The sequence below is a fragment of the Astatotilapia calliptera genome, chromosome 4 (assembly GCF_900246225.1).
Source record: "Astatotilapia calliptera chromosome 4, fAstCal1.2, whole genome shotgun sequence".
NCBI lineage: Eukaryota > Metazoa > Chordata > Actinopteri > Cichliformes > Cichlidae > Astatotilapia > Astatotilapia calliptera.
Genome location: NC_039305.1, coordinates 27398687 through 27424372, shown reverse-complemented (window position 1 = coordinate 27424372; position 25686 = coordinate 27398687). Strand labels below are relative to the sequence as shown.

The 25686-nt window shown below is 38.4% G+C and overlaps 2 protein-coding genes and 1 pseudogene across 3 annotated transcripts; 2 read left to right on the top strand and 1 right to left on the bottom strand.

Moving 5' to 3' along the window:
* Positions 1-372: 372 nt before the first annotated feature.
* bcl2l12 (BCL2 like 12) lies at positions 373-11892 on the top strand. Of its 2 annotated transcripts, none has more exons than XM_026165892.1 (8): positions 373-503; positions 5745-5916; positions 6215-6413; positions 6694-6907; positions 7672-7776; positions 10348-10421; positions 10623-10886; positions 11004-11892. In XM_026165892.1, exons 2-8 carry the CDS (start codon positions 5747-5749, stop codon positions 11043-11045), a joined length of 1068 nt encoding a protein of 355 aa, XP_026021677.1. In that variant the 5' UTR covers positions 373-503; positions 5745-5746; the 3' UTR covers positions 11046-11892. The 2 variants fall into 2 exon arrangements, with proteins under 2 accessions (XP_026021677.1, XP_026021676.1); XM_026165891.1 differs by having other exon boundaries at positions 10345-10421.
* Positions 11893-12498: 606 nt separating this feature from the next.
* On the bottom strand, positions 12499-25171 carry tspan4b (tetraspanin 4b). Its single transcript, XM_026165893.1, has 8 exons — positions 24835-25171; positions 21397-21466; positions 21037-21228; positions 20828-20902; positions 16960-17055; positions 15937-16050; positions 14566-14649; positions 12499-14080 (listed from the first exon to the last, which is right to left on the bottom strand). The coding sequence occupies exons 1-8, from the start codon at positions 24840-24842 to the stop codon at positions 14012-14014; spliced, it is 708 nt and encodes a 235-aa protein (XP_026021678.1). The 5' UTR covers positions 24843-25171; the 3' UTR covers positions 12499-14011.
* LOC113021587 (uncharacterized) lies at positions 13376-13494 on the top strand (annotated as a pseudogene).
* Positions 25172-25686: the final 515 nt, after the last annotated feature.

Sequence of the window (25686 nt, the reverse complement as noted above, 5' to 3'; positions counted from 1 at the left end):
CTAAAAGAACATGCACATTCTCTGTCATATGGACCTGCATGAATAAACTTTCTCAATCCTTTATCATCTGCAACCGAAAATAGTTGTGGATGATTACTATACCTTTCTAATGTTGTTGTCCCTGCCTCTCTTTCTCTCTCTCTGGCTCTGTTCCTGTGCTACTGAGTGTAACTACCGCCCCTCCCCCCTCTGCCCAGCGTAAAGCACAAGGCTCGCGTGCAGAGTGAAGCGGAAAAAAAGTGCGAGAGAGAGGCTGAGAGAAAGAAAAAAAAAAAACAAAACCCACGTGACGGCTCGCGATAAGGAGCCGGCTCGCGTCGTTCACGTCAAAGAGCCGGCTCTAAGAGCCATTTCGTTCGCGAACGACCCATCACTAGAAGAAGACGTGGAAGCGGCAGAAGAAGACGATTACCACGGAGTTCAATGTAGCTGCGCAAGAAAACGGCAAAAACACTCTAAACCTCAATTCGGGTCTACTTCGACACGTCGAGACACACCTCGAGGTACAAAGTTTTTATTGTATATATAAGTTTGTCTCAGTCTAGCATGTATTTACCTTTCGTAAAAGTTAGTGAAATATTCTTTGAACTCGAGTCATCAATACCGCGGAAAAGTTCTGTCCCTGGTCGGTCGGGCGATTACTGTTCTTAATTCACGTATTCTTTGATTAAAATGAATTGAGCTAAAGTTTTTAAACGATATTAAAGAGTACCTTGGCAGAGGTATCTCATAGATGAGGGTCGTCGTAAATTTTGTTTTTTTGGAGGGGGGTTATAAAAAGTGTGTAAGGCGGTGTTTTGTTAGGTGGTGTAAGGAATGAATGGAATGGAACTATTAGAATCACTTGTTTGTTTCTGTTTCTCTTTCAAGCTGTTTCGAACCCGTGTTGCGACCTGTTAACAACAACAGAGAGTTCGCAAAAGAATCGATTGGGCGGAACGTAGAGAACTAATACACAATCGAACGTCACTTGAATATTATCTAGAAAAAAAATTCTTTAATTGAAACATGTAAATAAGCAGTCAATTCTATAGCTCCATGGGGTTTTTCCATGTCATTTTTGTCTCTTATGTTGAGCAAATTTGTTCCTTAGGGAAAAAAACAAAAAAAACTGAGTTACTAGCATAAGAAAGTACATGAGTATACATATTATAAGGAACAGCTCTTTATACTACCATCAAATAAGGAAAAGCACTGGGGGATAACTTCGCAATACGTCAGAATCAGAGAAACGTTACTAATTCCAGAGAGAATTTGTGCAGCACACATACATACAGTGCAGTGAAGTATGTTTAGTCTGGTTCAGTTTGTGTTGGTCTGACCCAAGTTGATGAACTAAACACTCTCATAGCACCAGAAATTAAAATAAAGCAAAAAAAACATGCATAACGACAGTCGATTGTAAGTGCTAGTTTCAATCATTGGATCATGAAGTCAGTTCCATGATAACTAGACGAAAATCAGCCACAATAAACAATTTGCTGATCAACTCTGTGGATAGATCAAGTTCACCAGGGAGGATATGAAAAATGGCAGACTGGCTTTGTTGGTCTGCAAAATTTTCCTCAGTAATGGAGGACATTTCAAAGTCACTGTGTATTTTAAACATATGGATTAGTATTTAAGGTTTGTTTTAGTTATATTATTAGTTGTATTATTATTACATTTTTGCATCTTGGAGCAAAGGAAAGGAGATTTAAAGATTAAAATATCAGAATTTCCTAATGCAGGACATCCAGTCATTTGATTTAAACTGCTGGACTGTCTTAAAGACATAAAGACCTGGATGGCCTCTAACTTTCTGCTTCTTAATTCAGATAAAACTGAGGTTGTTGTACTCTGCCCTGAAAATCTTAGAAATATGGTATCTAACCAGATTCTTACTCTGGATGGCATTACCTTGGCCTCCAGTAACACTGTGAGGAACCTTGGAGTCATTTTTGACCAGGACATGTCCTTCAATGCACATATTAAACAAATATGTAAGACTGCTTTCTTCCATTTGCACAACATCTCTAAAATGAGAAATATCCTGTCTCAGAGTGATGCTGAAAAACTAGTTCATGCATTTATTACTTCCAGGCTGCACTAATGTAATTCATTATTATCAGGATGTCCTAAAAACTCCCTTCAGTTAATCCAAAATGCTGCAGCAAGAGTCCTGACAGGGACTAGAAAGGGAGAGCAGATTTTACCTGTATTGGCTTCCCTTCATTGGCTCCCTGTTAAATCCAGAATTCAAAATCCTGCTCCTCACATACAAGGTCGTAAATAATCAGGCCCCATCTTAGAAACCCAAATCAGAAAAAGTTGGGACAGTATGGAAAATGCAAAAAAAGAAAGAAAGAAAGGAGTGATTTCTAAATTTGACTTATATGTCATTGCAGACAATATGAACACAAAATATTTCATGTTTTGTCTGGTCAACTTTATTTCATTTGTAAATAGACATCCTTTGCTGTCATTCAGACCTGCAACATATTCCGTAAAAGGTTGGGATAGGAGCAATGTAGTGCTAGCAATCAGGTGAATTTGTTAAATAATGACGTGATTTGAAACACGTGATGTCAACAGGTGATTGTAATTATGATTTGGTACAAAAAATTAAAAATTGTCTTTACATATTTCAATAATTTTCAAAAAAATTAATGTTCCTCAAATAAAGATAGAAAGAGATTTGGATAGTTTAACTTCAACAGTGCATAAGATAATTAAAAGATTGAAATTCCATCAATGTATTATTGTAGGGTCTACCTTAGAATATAAAGTGCCTTGAGGTAGGGCTGGGCGATATGGCCTAAAATCCATATCACGGTATAATTTGAAGCATGTGCGGTAACGATATATATATATCGCGATATATTATTTTCTTTTGTATAACGTATTCTACACACTAAGGCACGCTTAAAATCCTTTAATTCTCTCAAAAATCGACAGTGTGCCTGGTTCTGGGTGTGCTTACTGACCTCAAACAGATTTTATGTGGTACACGGCTCTCAAAAATCTGTCAAATGTTTGTCGGAGCATTACGGTTACCGTAGTCAGGAGCCTCGCGGAGTAATCTGGGTCCAAAACTCCATCTGCTTTCAGGTCCCAAAGTCAAACGAACACTGCAGCATCACTGAAAGTTAAAAACTGTCTAAATTCTTTCATCTTTAATAAAATGATCAGCGTTGCTGCTTTACCAGGTGCAACAATTAAGTTTAACATCCAGGCATCCATGAAAACAGAATTTATTCAATTCAACGGAGTTAGAAGTTAGCTAGCTAGTTTCCACCTAAACATGATGTGCCATGTTCTGACTGAGAGATATCTGAAAAAATTAAAACGTACAGCTCTGCTATCACTTCCAACATAAATGAAGACAGAAAACTAAACAGCAGTGACGTTTGTAGGGTTACTGAAGTTGGACTAGCTGGTATATAGTGATGTCCTAAGTCACAGGTGTCGAACTCCAGGCCTCGAGGGCCGGTGTCCTGCATGTTTTAGATGTGTCCTTGATCCAACACAGCTGATTTAAGATAAGATAAGATAAGATAACCTTTATTAGTCCCACACGTGGGAAATTTGTTTTGTCACAGCAGGAAGTGGACAGTGCAAAAGTTATGACGCAAAAATTAGAATACAATAAGAATAAATACAGTACACAGCTGTACAGAATAGAATAAAATAATATACTATATACAGTAGAATAAAATAGAATAAAAATATACAATAAGATAAAAAATAGAATACGACTGAGTAAAAATACAACGATGCCAGAAAAGATTATTGCACTTAGTGTTATTGCACATGTGTGGATGTGTGTGTTTGTTCAGTTAAAGTTTAATGGCTTTAATTTAAATGGCTAAATTATCACCAACATGTCTTGAAGTTCTCCAGAAGCCTGTTAATGAACTAATAATTTGATTCAGGTGTGTTGAAACAGGGTGATATCTAAAACCTGCGGGACACCGGCCCTCGAGGCCTGGAGTTCGACACCCCTGTCCTAAGTGATTGCTAGCAAAACAGCTACATTGGCATAACATTAGCACAGTGAAGCTGAAGGATGAACGCTAACTTTTTTCCACTCAATAAAAGATAACGTGAGGGTTTCTGGTGGTTAGGGACAAATGCAATTGCATAACAGGATGCTATAAACGGACTAAACTTCAGTCAGGAAAACTACTGAGATAATCCATCCACAATACGAGGTTGGTCATTAATATACTGCAACAACATGGGAATAGAGCGGCTGCGAGAGAATTCGGCATTAGTGAATCAATGATAGGGAAGTGGAGGAAGCACAGTTTTTGGCTTTCCTCATATTCCAAAAGTGCTTCATCTTTTTGCTATTACTGTTGCCCAGCATAATTTGCAGATGATGTTGTTTGCAGCTGCTGCAATGCTTTCGACCAAAACAGGTGCAGCTTGATGATGACACCATCAACATGTGCTATTGCGGTAGAGCGGTATAGTAAAAATCTCTACCGTTGGTCAAATTTATATCGTTTCTATCATTTACCGTTTATACCGCCCACCCCTACCTTGAGGCGACTGTTGTTGTGATTTGGTGCTGTATAAATGCAGTTGAATTGAACTATTTCACACAGGGCCATGTAGGTTTGGATTTTTTTTCCCCTTAACCCTTTAGAGCCGGTCGGAGCGGGCACGCTTTGTTTTGTGTAACTATTTTTAAATCCCGGTAGCTCTGCAACCACGTAAGCTAGCGCAATAATTTTTTTTGCATATGAAACTGGAGGAGTTGTACTTACATCTTATGCCATCAGCTTGTCCTAGGTCACGGTTTCCTTCCACATAAAGCTTTGCAAAAACTGCATAAAAAGCACTTGCAGCAACAAAAACATAATATTACGGAAACACGCTTTGCCGATCCGTCAGCGCGAACTTTTGAATGTCCGCCATTACCTGCCCGAAACCGGAAGTGATGTCATTTTCGCGGAAATGTAGTTTTTTTTTTTTTTTTTTTTTTTTTTTTTTTACCATCAGGGCCTCAGGGTCTATACTGGTGTTTTTAAAAGTTATCTTTGACTTTATGACTTTCTGTGTCGTTTCTGGGATGCTTAGGACTCATATTGCACTGCTGGAAATAGTTTATTTTGATGCATATGCTGCTTTTTTGCAAATTTGTAGTATAATATTTATTTTCGTTTTTCCTGCAGTATATAAAAATTGGTGTATTCAAAAATAAAACTATGAAGACACTCAAAATAAATTTCCTGTGGTAGGAAACTATTTTGTGCAACTTTTTTGTATTTACAGTTTTGAGGGATAAGCCTCTTAAAATTTCTCTAACTAGAAATATATGTTAAAAAAGCAAAAACGATTTTCAATTTTTTTGTAGTTTATTGCACGGTTTTGCAATTTATGTAATTACTATGCACTTAATGAATACATATTATTAAAATCTGGGCTATAATTGCTGTATTGATGTATAGCAACTTGAAATGCTCCCAAAAATGGCACCACGCGATGTAAAAATATACTATAAGCTCTGGCGGCCTTGGTTCTATGGTAGGTCTTAAAGGGTTAATAATAAACACCTTCATTTAGAAACTGCATTTTATGTTTACTTGTATCATCTTTTTCTAATATTTAAATTTGTTTGATGAAACATTTAAGTGTGACAAACATGCATAAAAAGAGGAAATTAGGGGGTCAAACACTTTTTCACTCTATTGTAGCTTATTTTTTGAGGATTTTATAACATGACTTAAGTTTTTTTTTTCTTCTGTAAACTGCAGTGATGTCAGACTCTGAAGGACGCCGCTCATCTGTGTCCTCCATCTCTTTGATTGAGATTAAGAGTGAGACTCATTTAGTGCTCCAAGCTTTTCTACATCGCTCCCTTTTAATTCCTCTGAAAGAGAGGCCTGGGAGGGTAGGAGGGGCCTACAACGATCACCACAAGTACAGGTAATATAACTCACTACTATTCTATTTTTTGCTTGTTTGTCTTTGTGTTTGTATCTTTTTTTTTAAAAATTGTAGCTCAAGACACAACATTCTGGATAATAACTCACTGACTTGTGCCGTTTGTGACCTTTACCAGTGAGTAGCAATGATTAAAGGGTAGATAGTTTTAGGACTTACTACATTTTAATCAATCTAAAGGTTTAAGTAAGTAATTATTTTAAATATAGTAATTGAATATTTGCAATATTATTTATGTGACCATTTATTTTTAATGAATTGTCTTGTTTTCCCATGCTAGTTCCAACCCAAAACCAAAAACAAAGGATGAGCGGAATCCTCAGGTTGTCACTTCAGGAGATGAAAAAAAGACTGGATTCAAAGACCTCATAAAGCAACTGCCACATCGTAACAGCACACAACGTCCTGCCAAAGACCCTGAAGGCTCATTGGGCAGGAAGAGCAAAGCAAAACCTGCACACCTCAAAGACAAAAGCGAAGTAAGTGTGTTGTATTGTTTTGAGCTGGAACACATGAAAGACCATGAGTGATGTTGGACACAAACCTGTAGTGTAGTGTCTACATGGTATTGTTATACATTAGTACTATGATACATTAAGACCATGGAGGCTAGAAAAGAGTACTAAATGGGAAAAATTTATAATTTTCACTTCAGTGTCTGAGACTGGTTCTTTTTTTTTTTTTTTTCCTTTTTTCTCATCATAATTATCAGTACTTAACTAAAATTTAATAGTTTAAATACTTCAACTGTTTCCACAGGATGACACCTCCTGTACATCAGAAGAGGATGAAAGTGAAAAGAAACTAAAGAAAAAGCTCAGCCAAAAAAACATCAAACAGAAGCTCTCCAAGATCTTCAGTTTAAGGTTACAGAAGGATAAGGACAAACAGGAGCGTCCGTCTCATCCGCAGCGACCTGACACATTACCAATTAACAAAAAACCGGAGCCTACACCAAATGTCATCTCTCCCAGTAAGCTCTCTGACTGTTACATTTTCCAAAAGAAGAAATATCAGTCGTATTTAATCACCTGGACACACAAAATTCGCTCGTCTTGTGTACATTTGTAATATTAAAGATGTATAAAAATTGCATAAATGTATTCATCTAAATGTAATTTTCACCTGTTGTGTGGTGAACTATTCATGCCGATTGATGTCAGCAATACTTCCTGACCATTTAATTTAGTAGGGCAAGGAATTTTTTTCCATTACAGCACCTTTTCATCTGACTTTTACTCAGGAACCTCTTCTCACTTTTTGCTAAAGAATTTTATTTGATGATCTTGTTGACAAAGATAATCTACATAAGGTTCTTGCACTCAAAGGAGGTAACTTCTATGGTACAACTTTTATTTTGATATTAATATTTAAGATCATGGGGGACTTAAATGGCAACTAAAAATGGATGAGATTGACATTTTTTTTTTTTTTTTAGTTGAATGAACTGAGTGAGGTGGGAGAGATAAGATTTAAATTATTTTGAAGGGTATCTCAGTGAGTCGAATAGAAGCTAGCCTGAGAAGGAGAATGCTGCAATGAGCTATAGTGCCAAAGGCAGCACTCACACTGAGGAGGAAGACAGTGGTTAATAAACCAGAGTCAGCCATTGCTTTCTTGGAAGATACTAGTGAACATAGTTCTCCTGCAATAACTCAAATTAAACACTTGACTGCATTTGAGTGGCAAAAGTCTTTTTATTGTTCATGGATATTTCATATACATTTGTCCATACAGATCACCCTCCTGAGTTCTACAGTAATGTGGCAGAGAAGCTGGAAAAGATTGCCCAGAAGTCTACCAGTATAAAGAGAAATAGTCCCAAAACACAGCCACCAACAGGTAATTGCATGCACAGCCACGCATATACATTAATTCACTTTAAAATGGTATATTGACCCAAACTAGAATTCACAGAACGGTAAAGTAACTAATAAATGTAAGTAAAATGTATTTATAAAGCAGATTTACCGTGTTTTCACACTTACAAGGTCCTATAGGGTAGCAACTAACCACAAAATGAACATAAATTTTTCATGTTCTTCAATAGTGCAGAGCACCTTCTTTGTGTTTTACTTTGCTACCACCCCAGATGCATCAAAACGTTAAAAATGACAACAACCACCAGAGGACAGGAGGGGATGCATGAGTTAGACATGCAGCAAATGAGACATTAGTTTGTTAGCAAGGGAATATTAACAGGGACAAAGGTGGGTTTTGAGTCTAGACTCAGAAGCAAAGATGTGGGTCTCCTCCTCCCCCCCCCCCCCCCCCCCCCCCCATTTCAGGTGATAAGATCATTCAATACACATGGAGCAGTGACCACAAAGGCCGCATCACCTTTTTGTTTGAGGCATCAACTTGTATGTAAAGATCTGTAAAGAGCTTTGATTCTACAAAAGATCAGTGATATAAGCTGACCCCTGCCCATTAAGAGTCTTAAAAATAATGAGTAAGCTCTTAAATGAATTCTAATGTGGCAAGGACAAGACTGTAATGATGTGCCAGTCAGCAGTCTTGCTGAAAGGACAAAAGATTTCAAAGAGGTGATGACGCTTAGCTGGTTTTTGACAACGGAGCAAATTTGTTTGTCAGAGTAAAGCTCTGAGTCACAAAGTTATATTTTGCAAGAGATGTAAAATATAGGATACAATAATCTAACACGCTGGCAAAGGAGCTTGTATGGAGATTTGGATGGACAAAAGATGATGAAAATCTGTTTCGTTCTTGTTCAACTGGACAAAATTGTTAGTCTTCCAGCCTTTTAATATATATTTTAGTGGAAGATATAACTCAAAGTCATCAGTGTACAAATGAAAGGAGATGTTATCTTCTAATAATATTACCAAGTGGAAGCAGATCCAAACAGAAGAAGATTGATCCTGAGATGAACAGTTACTGAAAAACTCTTCTTCTTAAGCTCTACATTGGCTCATTGATAAGAGCCAATGTAGAGCTGCACCCTTAATGCCAAGCCAGTCTGCAAGGGGTGGCAAACATTTTTTTTATCCACAGAATAAAATGCATCACTGAGGTCCTGCAGACTCGGGGCTGCAATATCACTTTAATCTAATGTGACTGGTAAACTACTGGTCACTGTCAGCAAAACTGTTTCTGTACTATGAAAGGCTTTGATGCCCATCTAAAATGCTCCAGAAAGGCAGCACTTGTGACATGGTAGTTTAGAGCAAGGATAATGGTTTTTGGTCAGTTTGCATCCAAGTTTTGTTTGTTTAAGTATTTTTATTTTATTTATTTATTTGACCTGGACTACAGCATGCTTAAAATATGCAGCAATATTTTCCAAGGTTAGGCGTATTGTTAGGTATTAATTATAACTTGGAAACTAGGACTGAGTGTATCAAATTAGTTACCTATGCTGTAACACAGGAAACATCATAGAAGGGGCTCCTGTGAAATGTTACATGAAAAAGTATTTGCCCCTTGCCTGATTTTGTTTTTTTGCATATGATTGTGTCCAAAAAATAAATATAAAATATAGTCATTTTTTTATTATTTCCTTTATGGGGAAAAAAGCTGCCCAAATCTCCTTGGCACTATTTGAAACCTCCCCCCCTTGTCAACTCATGAATTAACTGTGATTAACCACGTTTTTGGAAATGGTGAGTTTAATTTCACTAGCCACACCCAGAACTTACTCATCACTGCCAGACCTGAAATAGAACCTGATAAGATAAAACCAGCACATCATTCCACAATAAAAAGAAACTCAAGAACAAATGACTTGAACTTGGTTCAGGTCACTAACATCAGAATAGGTATATCTATAATCCAGTTTTGAGTTCCCTCCCAGACGCCTTAACGCCCACTCATATCCTGGGCCATCTGACCTCAGGAAATCGCATGATAAGGTGGGGCTAGGTTTCACAATGAGCTCACCTGAAAACCCTGGCTGATTGGGACCCACACCCGTTTTCACACCTTCGCTCAGGCGATTAGAGGATCATCAGGGGGTCCTTTTGTCCCTCTTTGAGGGGATACTCCCACTGGGTTTAAATCTGGGACTCTCCGCCATTTAACCTTAGAACTGAAGTAGCTTCTCGGATGAGAGGTGAAACGTCTTCAAGCAACTTAAAGAAGTCCAGATGCTTTTCTTTGCAAGCTCCTTTGACTACGGTGACCTGGATGACTGAGAACCTTCACAGACATCAGAATAGGTTACAAAGCCATTTCTAAGGCTTTGGGACTCTGGACTGTCTCTCAGCTAAAGAAACCTTACTGAATTGGTTGAAGGTGACTGATAACACCGGAAAAACACTTGAGCAACTGGTGATTGATTAAAAAAAATTGATAGATCAGAAATACATGCAGTACATTATGTGAAGTTAGAAAAACTGATCAAGAACTATAATATCTTCATCTTCAGTAAAGCTGATGTTTCTTTCTCAGCAGTATGTGATAAAGAAACAATAGTGCAGGAACTTGTCAAGGTGCTCTCTTCGGAAGGAGACTCTATCAATACTGTGGTAAGTAGTGGTTCATTATACTGTCTGTAAAGGTCCTTTATTCATTTGCCAAATGTTTTGGGAATAATAATAATAATAATAATAATAATAATAATAATTACAATAAATTAATCAATTCAGGTAAACATAAAGCTGAAGACGGTGTAAATTTTCCTCATGTGTTTGCGTGCGCACTCAAAGCAAATGTGCATCATTTAACAGATCCAATCGGACCGTTTTCTTCGCTCCAGTTTGACCCGTCTTTCATATGCATCGTTTTCCAAACTCCTGGATGCTGTGAGCAGCAGTCATGTAGCTGAAACTCTTTCTCAGCAACCAACAGCCAGTCCTACACTGCAACGGATGGCTGTCAGCATGGAAGTATCACGGCGAATAGTGACAGCCACGGGAACTCAGCGGATGCAAGGCTATGCAGAGTGCTACATGGAGAACTTCGCCCCATGGCTGAAAAGCAATGGAGGATGGGTAAGTGATTTCATTTTTGCATTGACTGTGATTATGTTTTTTACAGACGGGCCTCGGCTGTTATGAACTCTAATTTTTCCTCTGTATAATTAATCATACAGACTTTTTCATCTGCAGGAGAATGCAGTAACTTTGGATGCGCATCTAGAATATGACTGAGCAGTTTTGTTTTTTTTGTTTTTTTTTTCAACTAAACACCAACTGCTGGACCTGACGGGAAAGTGAAGAGGAATAGAGAAACCTTCTCTGCTTTAATATGTGACTTACTTTTTCTTCCATGGCCTTATGTAAACACTCAGTAATTCTTGAAGCCTTTTGAATTCTGCTGACATTAGAAAGACTCTCCAGGTTTTTGATTTGCACAAGTCATTTGTTGTTACTAATATAGATTATTTTATAAAAAAAAAGGCCTGTCAGTTAAATTGAGAATACCTCTAACATCAGTTTTCTGTTCTGTAGTGACCGGGCAATTTTAGCCTTCTTCCTTTCTGTTCAGTGAATTGGTAAAAACTCCTACTTGTTTCTGTGTCCTTAAGACTGAGTCTAAACACTTTATTTGTATTAAAAAAAAACCTGTAAATACCACCAGCCACCCAGTACCCTTTTAAGATTGAATCTCACTGAAAAATCGAATTAACAATCACCCTTATAGTTTAGTTTCACAACTATCCAGTGAGCTAAAGCAGACCAAGATTTTATGTCTTCTTTAGTCAATTTCCAAATATTTACATTTGCATTTTATTCTAAAGTTTGATTTGTTAGTTCCTGCACTGCATGCCTTACTACTGGTATTGTTCTTTCTGTGGATCTAATTTACATGGGATCACAAGATGTGGATTTGTGTATGTTAGCAAAAGCTATATAGACAGGGTATAACGTTTAGAGATTAGTGACTGATATTTCTATTGCTATCGTTTGATTGACAGGTCTTTAATCCACAAAAGGTAAACACTAAAGTTTTTGATTTTTTTGTTTTTGCTATTTTTCCAGTTTTTTTAAATTGAGTTGGAACAGTCTGTGTTTTTGCATGATCCAAAGTGTTTTTGTGTGTCTATTTTCTATTTGAGTAGGAGCATTTAAACGCCTCCTGTCTGTAAGTTATGAGGAGAGATTCTACATGTTTGAATTGCACTAGGTGTAATAGGGACTGTCCCTTTTTGTTGTTGTTTTTTGTTTGTTTGGTTTGGTTTCACACCAAGATGATCCTGGGTTCAAACCCACCAGGAGGAGCCTTTCTGTGTGGAGCATATTGTCCCTGTGCTCATCTGTTCACTCCAGGCAATCTGGGCTTCCTTAGCCACAGTTGTAAATCTGTCTCTCTATATAACTTGTGTGTGTGTGTGTGTGTGTGTGTGTGTGTGTGTGTAATATTTTATTATTTTTATTGTAAATAATAACCGTTTCCTGTTGAAAGTGGACAAATTCCTTAAGGATGTAAGTATTAACATGAATGGACATAATGTAATATTCAACCTAAAACCTTAGTAAAGCCACAGTCTTTACACTGTATGTATGTAATTGTGAGTTTACCTTTTATGTTTTTATTGATTTTTTTTTTTTTTTTTTTTTTTTTTGCAAAGGCACTTTACATTATTTTGACATGAAACATCCATCTCTGTTCTCTTAAGGTTTTAATAGTTCACTGTTTTTGTTAACTAATTACACCAATTTACAAGCAAAACACTGATATATGCCACACAGGGGATGTAATGTCTAAAGGATAAATTACTGGTTTTATGTGAAGTCCTTTCTGTGTGGAGTTTGCATCTTCTCCTCCTGTTTGCGTGGGTTGTTCTCTCCGGGTACTTCGGCTTCCTCCCACAGTCCAAAGACACGGAGCGACCAAGCGAGAGGGAACAGATGGATGGAGTTGAAACTGAGCTGCACGTCTTACAGGGAATCACCTGAATCAAGTCTTCATGTACTTTATCTTACTTTCTGCTAGTCTCACAAAGCTTACTCAGTTTGTTACTCAAACTTTTGTCAAATAGGACATTTTTTATTTATTTATTTTTACTGTTTTTCATTTTTAGGTGAACTTACTCTAATGTTAAGACATTGGAGTCATGTTGAGTATGTTGAGACTAATGTCTCAACATACTCAAATTCTTGTGCATGTTGTGACCTTTAAGCAGGGTGGATATCAGTGATCCTCACATCTAATAAATTTTACCAGTACTACCCTTGCCTGCATCTGTACTTTAAATTTTGCCCTGTATCAGTTAGAATATATAGGCTATAAAGGAATACCAAGAGTTACATTCTGAGTGACTATGAGGATATTTGAAAATTGTTGCGGTAAAATAAGTGAAGCAGATGTATATCCAGTATGCCTACATTTTACAGGCTAGAAATTTAGAATTAAACGTCAAATAAAAATCTATTTTCCAGGGTCCATGTGTCAAATATATTTTCTGCTACTACCGTGCTGGACTAAATACACAAACTGAACCAGCAGTTTGTGTATTTAGCCCCTTGCAGCAGTTCGTGCTTACAGCCATACCACCCTGAGCACGCCCGATCTCATCTGGGCTTGGAAGCTAAGCAGTGTTGGGCTTGGTTAATACTTGGTTGGGAGACTGCCTGGGAATACCAGGTGCTCTAAGCTTACTAATCTAAGATACTAACCTCCACTTGGTCTCCAATGCATCCATTGGAGTATGAGTTAAAGCACTGACAAAGGTTGGTGCTGGTGTGTATGGGTGAATGCGGTGTGTTGTATAGAGCGCTTTGAGTACTTCAAGACAGTAGAAAAGCGCTATATAAGAAGTCCATTAAGAGTGCTCCTCTGTGCTTTTTTTTACATCTTAGATAAATGACATCCAAAGGCTAAAAATATAGTATATACTAAATAAATATTTGTCAAATTGTATCTACAATGAAGGAAATGATAGTCATTACTAGGTTAATTAATATATCCCAGTTAACAGATGTCTTTGTGCAGCGCGGTGTGGAAGAACTAAGTAAATCGGTGTTAACAGTAATTGCCATGTAATAATGTAATGACTGAAAATCTGAACCAAAATTAATCAGTGGAATGTTCCAGGCTGGATTATGGATTTTAGAAATTCAGTTCATGAGTTTGATAGGCGTCACGTGACATCTGTTGAACAGCTTTTCTGCAGTTAGTCCAAGTGTTTCTCGACCGAAAGAATTTGACAATACATGAGCATGGAGAACACCAGGGCCAAAATCTGACAAAACAAGAGGAGACGTACAGGTCATTAATTAACAAGTCATTAACGCTACATATGACAGGAACTACACAGAAATGCACCAACTATGCACTCAGACTCCAGGTGGACTAGGATGTATAACAAGAACTACTTGTCTGCACTGTCCTCAGCTGCCCATGTTCACATCCACAGTGTATAAGCGAATGCAAGTGATTTCGACCAGTTAAAAGCAATCAGCATGAATAACTGAATCAAGAAATTCAGACTAAACACAAGTATTCCTAATAGCTGATATATGATCTAAGATTTTGGAATCTATACCACCTTTCATTGTAAATGTACAAATAACTGAGCTACAGCTTACAACACATAATTACCAAAAGATACGTTATTTCAAGTTTTATGAGCCTAAAGGGTAGGCAAACAGTTACTAAGTTTAAATGTACATTTTGTTTATGGACAGTATATATGTATAGTATATAGAAAACATTAATATTGTCTACCTGCACAACACCAATACACACTCCAAACACCAGGACAGAGGTGATGTTTTTTATCAGCCACTTTCTTGCTTTCTGGTAGCATGGCTGCAAACGACATGGGGAAACAGTTGAGGCAGAGTAGTTATAGATAGAAAGAAAAGCGAAGAAGAATGCCAGGGCTATATTCCAGTATGCAGGTTTAGCTAGCAGCTCTGAGTTCCTAAACCCTGAGATGTGTGAAACTCCTGTTTTCTGCTCCAGAGAGTTAACGTCAACTCTGAGTCAGTTATCAGGGTAAAAGACACTATGTTAGATGCAAATTTGTCCACAGATTAGAATTCGGTCATTAAATATCAAACAACATGTTGGAAAGAATGGTGGCTGAATTCAGAAACATATTGTCCACTTAAAAATCACCTAAATAGTCTCAGTTATTTGACCAGATCAACCAGAAGATATCACAGGCTCTGTTATGGATCAGAACCTATGCTGCCATTTGAACCGCAAGTCAAATCCAAACCGTGATCCGTTTTTAATTAAGGCAAGATCAGGCACAAATTCTGTTCAGCTCCAGGTAGACCCTGGCTATTGTAAGGTAGACCCTACAATGATACATACAGAGGAAAAACCCAGCAATCAATTTGGCGACAGTGGGAAGGAAAAACTCCATTATAACAGGAAGAAACCTCCAACAGAACCAGGCTCATGCTCTGTGTTGGTACAGGCCATTGAAGATGATAACAGTGGGTGGATTATATTCTTAAATGTAAACAGTTTCTATGCCGTATGTTAAAACAAGATCTAGAGTGTCATTAAAGTGGTGGGTGGGTTCTTTTACATTTTTAGAGAAGCCAGTTGAGTTTTCAATTACTTGAAAACTTTGAAGAACCTGCTATTCTTCCTGCAGAGGTCCAAGGGATCTTCCAGCAATTGTGATGCTTTTTTCTGGAGAATTGCTTAGGGTGATTTCATACCTTTTGATCTTGAATCTGGAACCTAAGCTGGAGCAGAGCTGGTTAGATCTACCGCATTATAGTGATCTACCCTGGTAAGAAGTGAACCAACTTTGTAGTTGACCACAGAAAACCATGGGCCAACCCTAAAGTTACCCAGATAAGCCAAAATCTTGCTTCATAGCCTCAGGTTTAGTTCACAGAGTCTGTTACCCTGGTAACTGACTCAGAGTTGAAGTCTACACAATTCCTGAAACATAAATCTTGTAGTTACCAAACTAAGATTTGTTAGCAAATTCTGCTCTGAAAAATGCAAAGACTTTAGTATGCAGTTGCCCAAGCAGTATGTGTGACACATACATTCATTGATCTGTAGGAAAATTCTGTTTCATTTGAAAGGTTTATCCCCCCAAAAAATAAAAATTAAAAAGCAACAAACCTCAGTCCATCCTTCAACACACGTCTGTGTCCCAACTGAGCAACATGATAAGGGTAGCTTTCCCTGCAGCACGTTATACCAGTCTGTTTTGTTGGTTACGCCACAGCACTTGAACTGGAAGAGCAGATGACAGGATGCAAAGAGGACAGTAATACCAAATATTTAATCTACGTTTAACATTTGCACGTGTAAACTCATGTAGATCCTTTTGACTTGACAGTTTTCTCTTGGGTTATTAGGGTGCCTATACTCTTGTCATGTACTCTCATCACTTATTTTGAATCTGTGTTTTTTTAATGTTCATAATTTGTGGCTGTAAAGTTCATTAAACTGACAAACGTCCACCACAAGGTGGCACCATCACCAAGAACAGTAGTTACTTCTAGATTTTGCCAACTGCATCTTGGTCTATGGTTTTGTCAGGTTTATTTTGAATTGGGGTTGCGTTTGGACTGCACCAAGCTGGAGATGTATCGCAGACTGTGGTGCGAAATTGCTTCATGCAGTCCTTGGCAAATATGACTGTAATGTGTTGAGACTTTATTGTGTCAATACTTTAAAATTTTTAAGGCAATATTTAACAAGACTGTGCATGTGTTTGTAGCTGTTGTTGGTGATCAGTACCTTCCGCACGGACTAGAAACCTCCATGAACTTATATGTGTAGCAAGATGCAGAGTCTGCAATCTCCAGTGTGTCCAGACATGAAGCTAGTGAAACTGTAGTGTAAGTGCCTACGGTCATTTTGCAATCATTTGGTGGTTTTGGCTTGGTATTAATTTGTTCCTTCGTTTGTTTTTGTCTGTAGACAGAGCCACTGTTGTATTTTCAGTGCATATTTTTTTATTGGATGTTTTGTGATTTTTCCTTTTTGTTTATTATCTGTATGCCATTAAAATGCTGCAAGAACCCCTGTTATTGTGTCCCATGTGGCAACTAATTTCCCAGGCTACACAGTATATCCGTTATTCTGTTGAAAAGAGGATTATTGTATTTTCATGTGCTGTTCAGTAAAAATGCTCACCATTTTCTGGACATTGTCCCAGGAATTCTTAAGGCCAGGATCTGATTCATACATCTTCATATCTTCCTTTAAATCTTTTTGTGCTTTTGAATCCAGCTGACAAAAAGACAGTGAACGAAACAAGGATATACAATTAATCATAAAAAAATCAATTGTATATATATAATATATAATATAGACAGACTGGCGCGTCCATCCATCCATCCATCCATCCATCCATCCATCCATCCATCCATCCATCCATCCATCCAGATAGATAGATAGATAGATAGATAGATAGATAGATAGATAGATAGATAGATAGATAGATAGATAGATAGATAGATAGATATGGAGCCCATTCCAGCTGTCACAGGGCTAAGTATCTCACAAAAGTGTGTACACCCCTTACTTTGATATAATGTAAAGTAGTCAGTTTACAGATTGTATAACAGTGTAAGTTTGCGGTCCCCTCTAAATAACTCAACACACAGCCATTATGGCCTACTTGGCGATGGCAACAAAAGTGAGTACACCCCGAGGTGAAAATGTCCAAATTGTGCCCAATTAGCCATTTTCTCTTCCTGGTGTCATGTGACTCATTAGCGTTACGAGGTCTCAGGTGCAAGCATGTCTTCAGACTTAAACCCTATTGAGCAACTGTGGCGCATCCTCAAATAGAAGGTGGAGGAGTGCAAAGTCTCTAACATCCACCAGCTCCATGATTTCATCATGGAGGAGTGGAAGAAGTTTCCAGTGGCACCTTGTGAAGCTCTAGTGAACTCCATGGCCAACAGGGTTAAGGCAGTGTTGGAAAATAATGGTGGCCACACAAAATATTGACACTTTGGGCACAGTTTGGACATTTTCAATTAGGGGTGTACTCGCTTTTGTTGCTAGTGATTTAGACATCAGTGGTTGCATGTTGAGTTTTTTTGAGGTGACAACAAATTTACACTGAGCGAGGAGGCTCTAAAAGACTGTTTTGACTCTACTGTGTGGGAGATGCTTTGTGACGACCACGGGAAGGACAGTGACAGACTTGTGACCTTCGTTACAGCCTACATTAACTTATCTAGGACCTCGTGTTGCTTCTCCAACAACAAACCATGGATTACCCAAGAAATAAAAGCTGTCCTCAAGCAGAAGAGGAGGGCTTTCAAATTTGGAGACAGGGAGGAGCTGAAAGGGGTGCAGAGAGAGCTGAAAGGACTGATCAGTTCAGCTTCAGCAGAATGATGTTAAAGAAGTCTGGAGATGCCTTGGAATCATCTTGGGGCACAAAGATTAACACCTTCTGCCCATGGGGGATGCGAGGTGGGCAAATGAACTGAATTATTTCTTTAACAGGTTTGATTACCAACTGTACCCTCATACACACAATAACATGGACTGAACCACCAATTACAACCACTAGCACTTTATATAACTACTGTAGAAATTATCCACATATCTCACTGATCTAAACTACACTACTGTAAATGTTGTATAGACAATCATTCTGTACAATACAATAATTATAGTTTTACAACTGTTTATAACTGTTTATTAATACTCACAATTGTATATCTACAATCTGTATAATTTCATATTTCTGTATAGTTTTCATATTTTTAACCATATTTATATCCTGTTCATAACCTGTTCATAGCTTGTACACTCACTACAGCCTGTGCATACTTATAGTTATAGCATATTCATAACATACCTTCATACCATGTACATTGTAACATACCTTTAATAGATCCATATTTTGTAATATATCTATATTATTTCCAAAGCACTTTCTGGATGGATGCAAACTGCATTTCGTTGCCTTGTACTTGTGACATGAGTTGAATTCTATTCTATTCATCCAGGGTGCAGTCTTCAACATCGGCTGCAGACTCACCCACCCCCCACTGATGCTGTTCCACCTTTGACACCCCAGACACTTCACACCTCCCCCACACACCCTGGTCACTACTCCCCACCCCCAACCACAGCATCCAGTACACATCCAGCACACATCTCCAGCATGTCTCTCACTCAACCACCCGGGTTAGAAGGCAAATGAGGAGGATTAAAGCCAGGAAGGAAGTGGGTCCAGATGGCATCAGGTTGTCAGGTCCTGCGCAGATCAACTGTCTGAGGTGATGGAGCGCATCTTCAACCTGAGCCTGAGGCTGGGGAGAGTTCCACAGGTCTGGAAAACCAATTGTGTGGTACCAGTGCCAAAGACTCCACGTCCAAAGGACCTCAACAGCTAAAGGCCGGTGGCTCTGACATCCCACCTGATGAAGACCCTGGAGCGGCTGGTCCTGGCTCAGCTTCAGCCCCTGGTGAACTCATCACTGGACTCACTTAGGTTTGCCTACCAGCAAGAGCTGGAGTGGATGATGCCATCATTCACCTCCTACATTGTTCCCTCTCTCACCTGGAGACCGCTGGGAGCACTGTGAGAATCATGTTCTTTGATTTCTCCAGTGCCTTTAACACCATTATTCCCACAGTCCTGAAGGACAAGCTGGAGAACTCAGGAGTGGACCATCACCTCACAACATAGATACTGGACTACCTCACCAACGGACCACACGGACCAGAACTCAGGACTGTGTGTCGGACAGGGTCTTCTGCAGAGCAGGGGCCCCACAGGGAACGGTTTATGGCTCCATTCCTCTTCACCATCTACACTTCTCCCACAACTTCACCCAGTGCTTCCTGCAGAAGTTCTCTAAGGACTCTGCAATAGTTGGCCTCATCACTGATGGGGACGACAGGGAGTACAGAGAACTGACCCAAGGCTTTGTGGACTGGTGCCAGCAGATCAACACTAGAAAAACGAAGGAGCTGGTGGTAGACTTCTGCAGGCACAAACATTCTCCACTGAAAACACTGAACATCCAAGGTATGGACATTGAGGCTGTGGACAGCTACGGGTACCTTAGTTTTCATCTGAACAATAAACTGGACTGGATTCACAATTCAGATGCTCTCTACAGGAAAGGGAAGAGCAGGCTGTACCTGCTGAGGAGGCTCAGGTCTTTTGGAGTGAAGGGCCCACTCCTGAAGACCTTCTGTGACTCTGTGGTGGCCTCAGACATTTTTTTACTATGTGGTCTGCTGGGGCACCAGCATCTCTGCTGGGGATAGGAAGCGACTGAACAGGCTGATCCGGAGGGCCAGCTGTGGTCTAGGATGATCCCTGGACCCAGTGGAGGTGGTGAGTGACAGGAGAATGGTGGCTAAGCTGTCATCCCTGTTGGACAACATCTTCCACCCCATGCAGGAGACTCTAACAGCACTGATCAGCTCCTTCAGTGGCAGAGATTCCTTTCAGCAGCTGTCAGACTGTCAGAAGTATTTATACAGTATACAGTATAAATACAGTATATATATATATATATATATATATATATATATATATATATATATATTATGCTTTATGATGTTTTGAATATATTATTTTCTAAGATATTTAACTTTTAGAGAAATATCCCTTTTTTAAAAGATTTTTTTTTTTAAACTAAAATATGCTGGTTTGATTCTTAGAAGTGCTAATTCCCAATTGTTCATTTTTCTTCTTTTTTTTCTTCCTAATTTAGCCTTTTCTAATGAGTCTTATCAAATTTAACTATGGGATCGTTACATATTTTCACATTCCTTACTGTGTACATTGCACTGCAGCAACTGCAGCTTCTTTTTCTTCTTTCAACTGCTCCTTTTAGTGGTCTCCAAAACAGAACATTTGCCCCCATCTCACCCTGTCTCTATGATCCTCATCTGTCCAACTAAACCTGTTCATGGCCTTGCACAACTGACACTTTTTTTTTTTATTGTTCTGGAGCACCTCAAAATGAAAATAAAGAAAAATTAATGAAAATTTGAACCTTGTAGAGAGTGAGCTTACCTGGTCATGAAAAATGTGGATAACTAAAACGAGAGTCACTTCTGTCAGGACCAGGAGTAACAGGATCAAAAAGAACTGCAGAGACAATAAGAGCAGTTGGAGGGTGAAGCGATTCATTCAAGGGTGGCTTACCCCACTAATATGTTTTCACACTAAGATTAGAATTTCTCAACATAAGGTACCTTTATTACATGTGGATGAAGTCTTACCGTAAACAATAGACAACGCTGCTCCTTAAGCGCTCCAAGACAACCCAGAAAGCCTGTTATCATAGTAATACCACCAGCAACTAGCAGCAGATTGGCAGCTGAGAGAGACGGAAATGAAAGTGGAAGAGAGGAAAACTCTGACTGCGTGAAGGACAGCCAGACTCCAACTCCAAACAGGCCACATCCTCCTAGCTTCTCAGAAAATGTAATGTTAACACAGCCAAAATTTAGTACAGAGTGGAACACAGTGTGAGTGAATGAATGCAGCATACAACACTAAATTGGTAGAGACCACAAAGAAATCTTAAATTAAACACAAAGCCAACTTAGAAATCAAATAAAAATTCTGCAAATACTAACCCAGAAGATGAGATTAAAGACAAACATCAAATACTTGACAACACATAAACAGCCCTGCGACACTGGCATCCTGGAAAAGAGAGAGGGAAATAGGACAAAGAGAGATCTTTTAACAATATTTGTCCGATCAATTTTAGTTATTTTTTTTTTTTAGCCTTTGTGAAATATCCAGTACATTGTTTTGTTCTGAAAAACACAGTTAAATATAAATTAATAATCTTTCATGGTTTGTTGTGCTGTGCTTTGGGTGTCTTATAAAATGCTGAGGGATCTGTGTCAAAAGAGTAAGTTAAGTTTGGCACACTTTCTATGTCTAACCAACAGTGCTGAAGCCATTCAGAATACTATCCTTAAAAAGCAAAATATTTTGTGAAAGCCTGTTCCACCTCTGCTAACTTTCTATCATAGAGTTCTGCTCAGACCACTTGCACTCATCCGTCTCCCAAAAAGAAACAAAAATCTAATGCATTATTGGGGGAAAAAGCTGAAGTAAAAAGAGTTGAAGAGTGAAAGATTGTGAATGTGTATTTAAAAATCTGTTTCTTTTTCACTACACTGTCAACATACCCAGGTAGAAAAATTTACTTAATAAATTATGAGCCCTACTCCGGCCCACCAAAAAGTACTCGAAGATCCCATCACAACATCTAAAGAACCTGCCTCATTTAAGATCAGTGTTTAGGACTCGGTTAACAGCTGGGCAAAATGTGGCCTCCACGAGAGAGTTCCTATGGCAAAAACTACTGATGGTAAAGGACCAAAAAAGGCTTGTCTCACATTTGCCAAAAAAGCTCTCTCTATATATAAAATCTCTTTAAATATCTGTCTTTTTAATGACTCACTTCAATTTTATTTTTCCAAATCACAACAGTTGCTTGAAGGGTCTTTGTATTGTAAGCCAAGGCCTCTACAGTAATACAGAGAACAGAGAGTATCAGATGGCCCCCTATGAGCAAGTACTTTGGCAATAGTGGGAACAGGTGAGGGGAGGAAGACAGGACAAAGGACACTCTGCAGAAGAGACCCGAAGATTAATAACTTTCCATCCATCCTCTTATCTAAGGATTATAATTTTGCTATATGGTTTTGATCATTTTGTCTACTTATCCATTCAGACAAGGCACAGGGGTGGTAGTGGGAACCTGTAACAACTGTCCGTCGATGTAACAGTTATCCATGACAAGAGAGGCGTGTTTGCCCTTCTGTCTGTGTCGTTTTAGAATGGGCAAAATTGCTTTACGTCCATTGTTGATTTCCCTAGGAAACTAGCCGTTCATACCATAAGACATTCCTTTTAATTCACACCGTTTGCTTTTAACAAGTTCTTTAAACTGGAAATGTTCAAACTTAGCAATGATAAGATCAGGCTCTGAGACGAGACTGCATGAAGTTTCTAATCCACGTTTCGGCCGGGATTCCAGAGAAAATCAATGTCTCGCATACGTCTTGTTTACATGTCGTGAATGTGTTTTAGGGATTTATTGTCTGCGTTTAGAGTTAATAGCTTTTGTTTGTGGACTCGCGTATCTGAATGTTGGTTGTCAGTAGGTCCTCTGTATCTGTTATATTTATGTTGGTCCGGGGGATTTCTCCGTGACGTGCTGCTCAAAATATCCGTGGAGGAACCTTCGAGTTCCTCCATTCTGCGTGGTGATATCGTTAGTGGTTGTATGTTTGATTTAAATTTGCTGACAGATGTTTGTTTAAATTAAAGTCATAATTTCACTAGTTTAGAGTATATAATCTGGCAGCCGGCGCAGCAGTTTTGTAAATCTCAAACCTCGCAATTTCACAGCATCACGCGCTCTTTATCTTATCTTATTTGCTCCCCTCCCCTAACTTCTACTTATGCCATAATGGCTCACCATAGCAGGTAGTTTTGATTTGGCAGGGTTTACCACTGGATGCTTTTTCTGACGGAACCTCAGAGGGGACTTGCGTTTCTGGCTGGTATCGAGCATACCAGAGCATTGGAACACTTTTTAACAATACTTGAAAGGTTCTTGAATTTGACTTGCTTGAACCAACTTTAGTGGGAAAGTCTTCATTTATAAACACTTAGATTGTGCCATGGACTACTGACTCCACACAGGAAGTTTCCGACAGGAAGGAAGTTCCCTCCCCTACTCACTAGACCCAGTTACAATACTCAAGTTATTTTACATGCCTTTGTGAGTCACAGAGCCCAAGGCCCAGATTTGGTTTTTATTTTATAACAACACAAAATTCCGAGGAAGCCATGTTTCAGTGATTAGTGTGGGGAATGAGCTGGAAAACAGACTAACCCAAAGTTATCTGAAAAAAATATCCAGGATGCCTCAAATGTAGCTATGGTACTTAGGAATTCAAACTGTCAAAGAAATTTATATGAAGTAATATAAGATTTTTTGTTAATAAGTAGCTAATATGACATAAGCAATGACTCAAGACTATTTCTTTGTCCCTTGAGTGTTGCATGTTTACTTGTGTGTGCAAACTGAAAATTAGTAGGTCTTCTTTTATTGCTGATTTATTGTGATTTCTGATTTTAATTAATTTGTCACCACTGATCCACACCCACTGCATTATCATTATTAATAATGATATATTAAATCTTGCAACACAAATTTGCAAAATGTGGGTCAAATATTTATAACAGTATCTTACATTCCTGACTGCATTTCTTACCTTTGTTTTAGCACCTGATTTTCCCGGGTCACAACAGTCTGATCAACGGATCATTAATTTGTGTGTAGGAGATTTGGGGAAATCTGCACATAATTTATTTTTGCAAGTTCACAGAACAGACATAAAAACGTGTGATGGAAGATGAAGCCCTCAAACGTAATCATAAGATTTAAATAAAAAATACAGAGAAATTATTATCTCAGATAATGAGATTTTCATTCAGTACAATTTGTTTAGTCTGCCAAAACTTATGCATATTAATAAAAGTAATACCTTCATATAAGGCACTTGACACATTATGTAATTTTTCTTGTCAGGCTAGTCCCACCCTGGCCTATTTTCAGCAAAAATGTTGCAAAGAAGTATATCCATCTGATAGAAAAAGTGGTTTCTACCAATTTTCTATTGGTAGAACACAGAAACATATCCCGTCTCTCTTTTGTTGTTTTTTTTTTTTAGAGTTTAAGAGTTACCAGCTGTGTCCAAAAGCAGAATAGCTTCATGAAAGCAAAATGTTTGGCACATTTATTTTAAACATATTTTAAACATTATCAAGATCCAAAAATACAGTTCAATTTTCTCATTTATCCTCGAGCTCTTCACTCCTATCCTCAACACAGCCATCTTTATCCCTTTATGTCTTTAAATAAGTGAAAATCTTGAAGGTAAGAGGGGGAAGCAAACACCAAAATAGAGTTTTAAAATATAGGGAGGGACATACTGTATCTAACTAATACTTCTGATAGTGTAGCATTTCTGTACATACTTTACCTTAGCATGTGGTTCAAATCTTCAAAGTCTCTGGTCTTTGTGACGCTCCTGTTCCAGGCTCCTTCAGCTCCTGACTTGGATCTTTACTTGGTTTTCCTTTTCAGATGTCTTTCCTAGAGCAAACAGCCTTTTCAGTTTGTTTTCTGGATCTTCTCTTCTCTTCTCTAGACCATGTTAATGTTCATTTTTCATGCTCCTCTGTAGGACTTTAAAATTTTCATATTAAAGTTCTTTATACCGCTCTTTTGTTCCTTTTTTTCTAACAGACCTTCGTCTATGTCTGTCCTACTCTTTCACTTCCTCTCTGTTTCTCCCTTCCTCTCTCCCTGTTTCCAGATGGTTGTGGACTGCGCTCTGTGTCCCTCCCCCTTCACAGTTTATCACATTACTTACCCCTCCTCCAGGCCACAGCCTCTAAAGTCTAATGTGGCCTGCTTATTCTGTCTTTTTTTTTCTCAGTTTAAGAAATTTTTGGTCACTACACATTTAAGAACACTTAGGTACAAACACAAGCATACAAAATATCCTGAGCAAGTTGCTTTACTTCAGATAACTGCAGACATGTCTAAACATAAAGGATTTCTGACAAAAGATCCATTTTCTTTGTTTTTCGCATGTCACTCCTGAGTATTTCGGTTCCTCTGTTGCTCTTCAGGTGATATTACATATTTCTTGTTATTGTCAAGCTATGAACAGTAAATAATGTACTTGCATTTATATAGTGCTTTTCTCATCTTACTGTCTCAAACAACCCGTTCTCACTCCCAAAGCGTAACATTTTACGCCAGGTGACAAATCGTCACCATATTACGTTTTCGGCTACCCACCATGTTCCTAAATGACGACCTCGGA

Bases quoted from the DNA above. Each gene is read 5' to 3' on its own strand.
- bcl2l12 (XM_026165891.1), top strand. From the start codon at position 5,747: ATGTCAGACTCTGAAGGACGCCGCTCATCTGTGTCCTCCATCTCTTTG. The intron at 5,917-6,214 runs GTAATATAACTC...TTCCCATGCTAG, and splicing joins AACGATCACCACAAGTACAG to TTCCAACCCAAAACCAAAAA. The intron at 6,908-7,671 runs GTAAGCTCTCTG...TTGTCCATACAG, and splicing joins ACCAAATGTCATCTCTCCCA to ATCACCCTCCTGAGTTCTAC.
- tspan4b (XM_026165893.1), bottom strand. The intron at 20,903-21,036 runs GTAAGACTTCAT...TTGTCTCTGCAG, and splicing joins AGCGTTGTCTATTGTTTACG to TTCTTTTTGATCCTGTTACT. The intron at 14,650-15,936 runs GTTTGTTGCTTT...TGTCGTTTGCAG, and splicing joins GTGTTGAAGGATGGACTGAG to CCATGCTACCAGAAAGCAAG.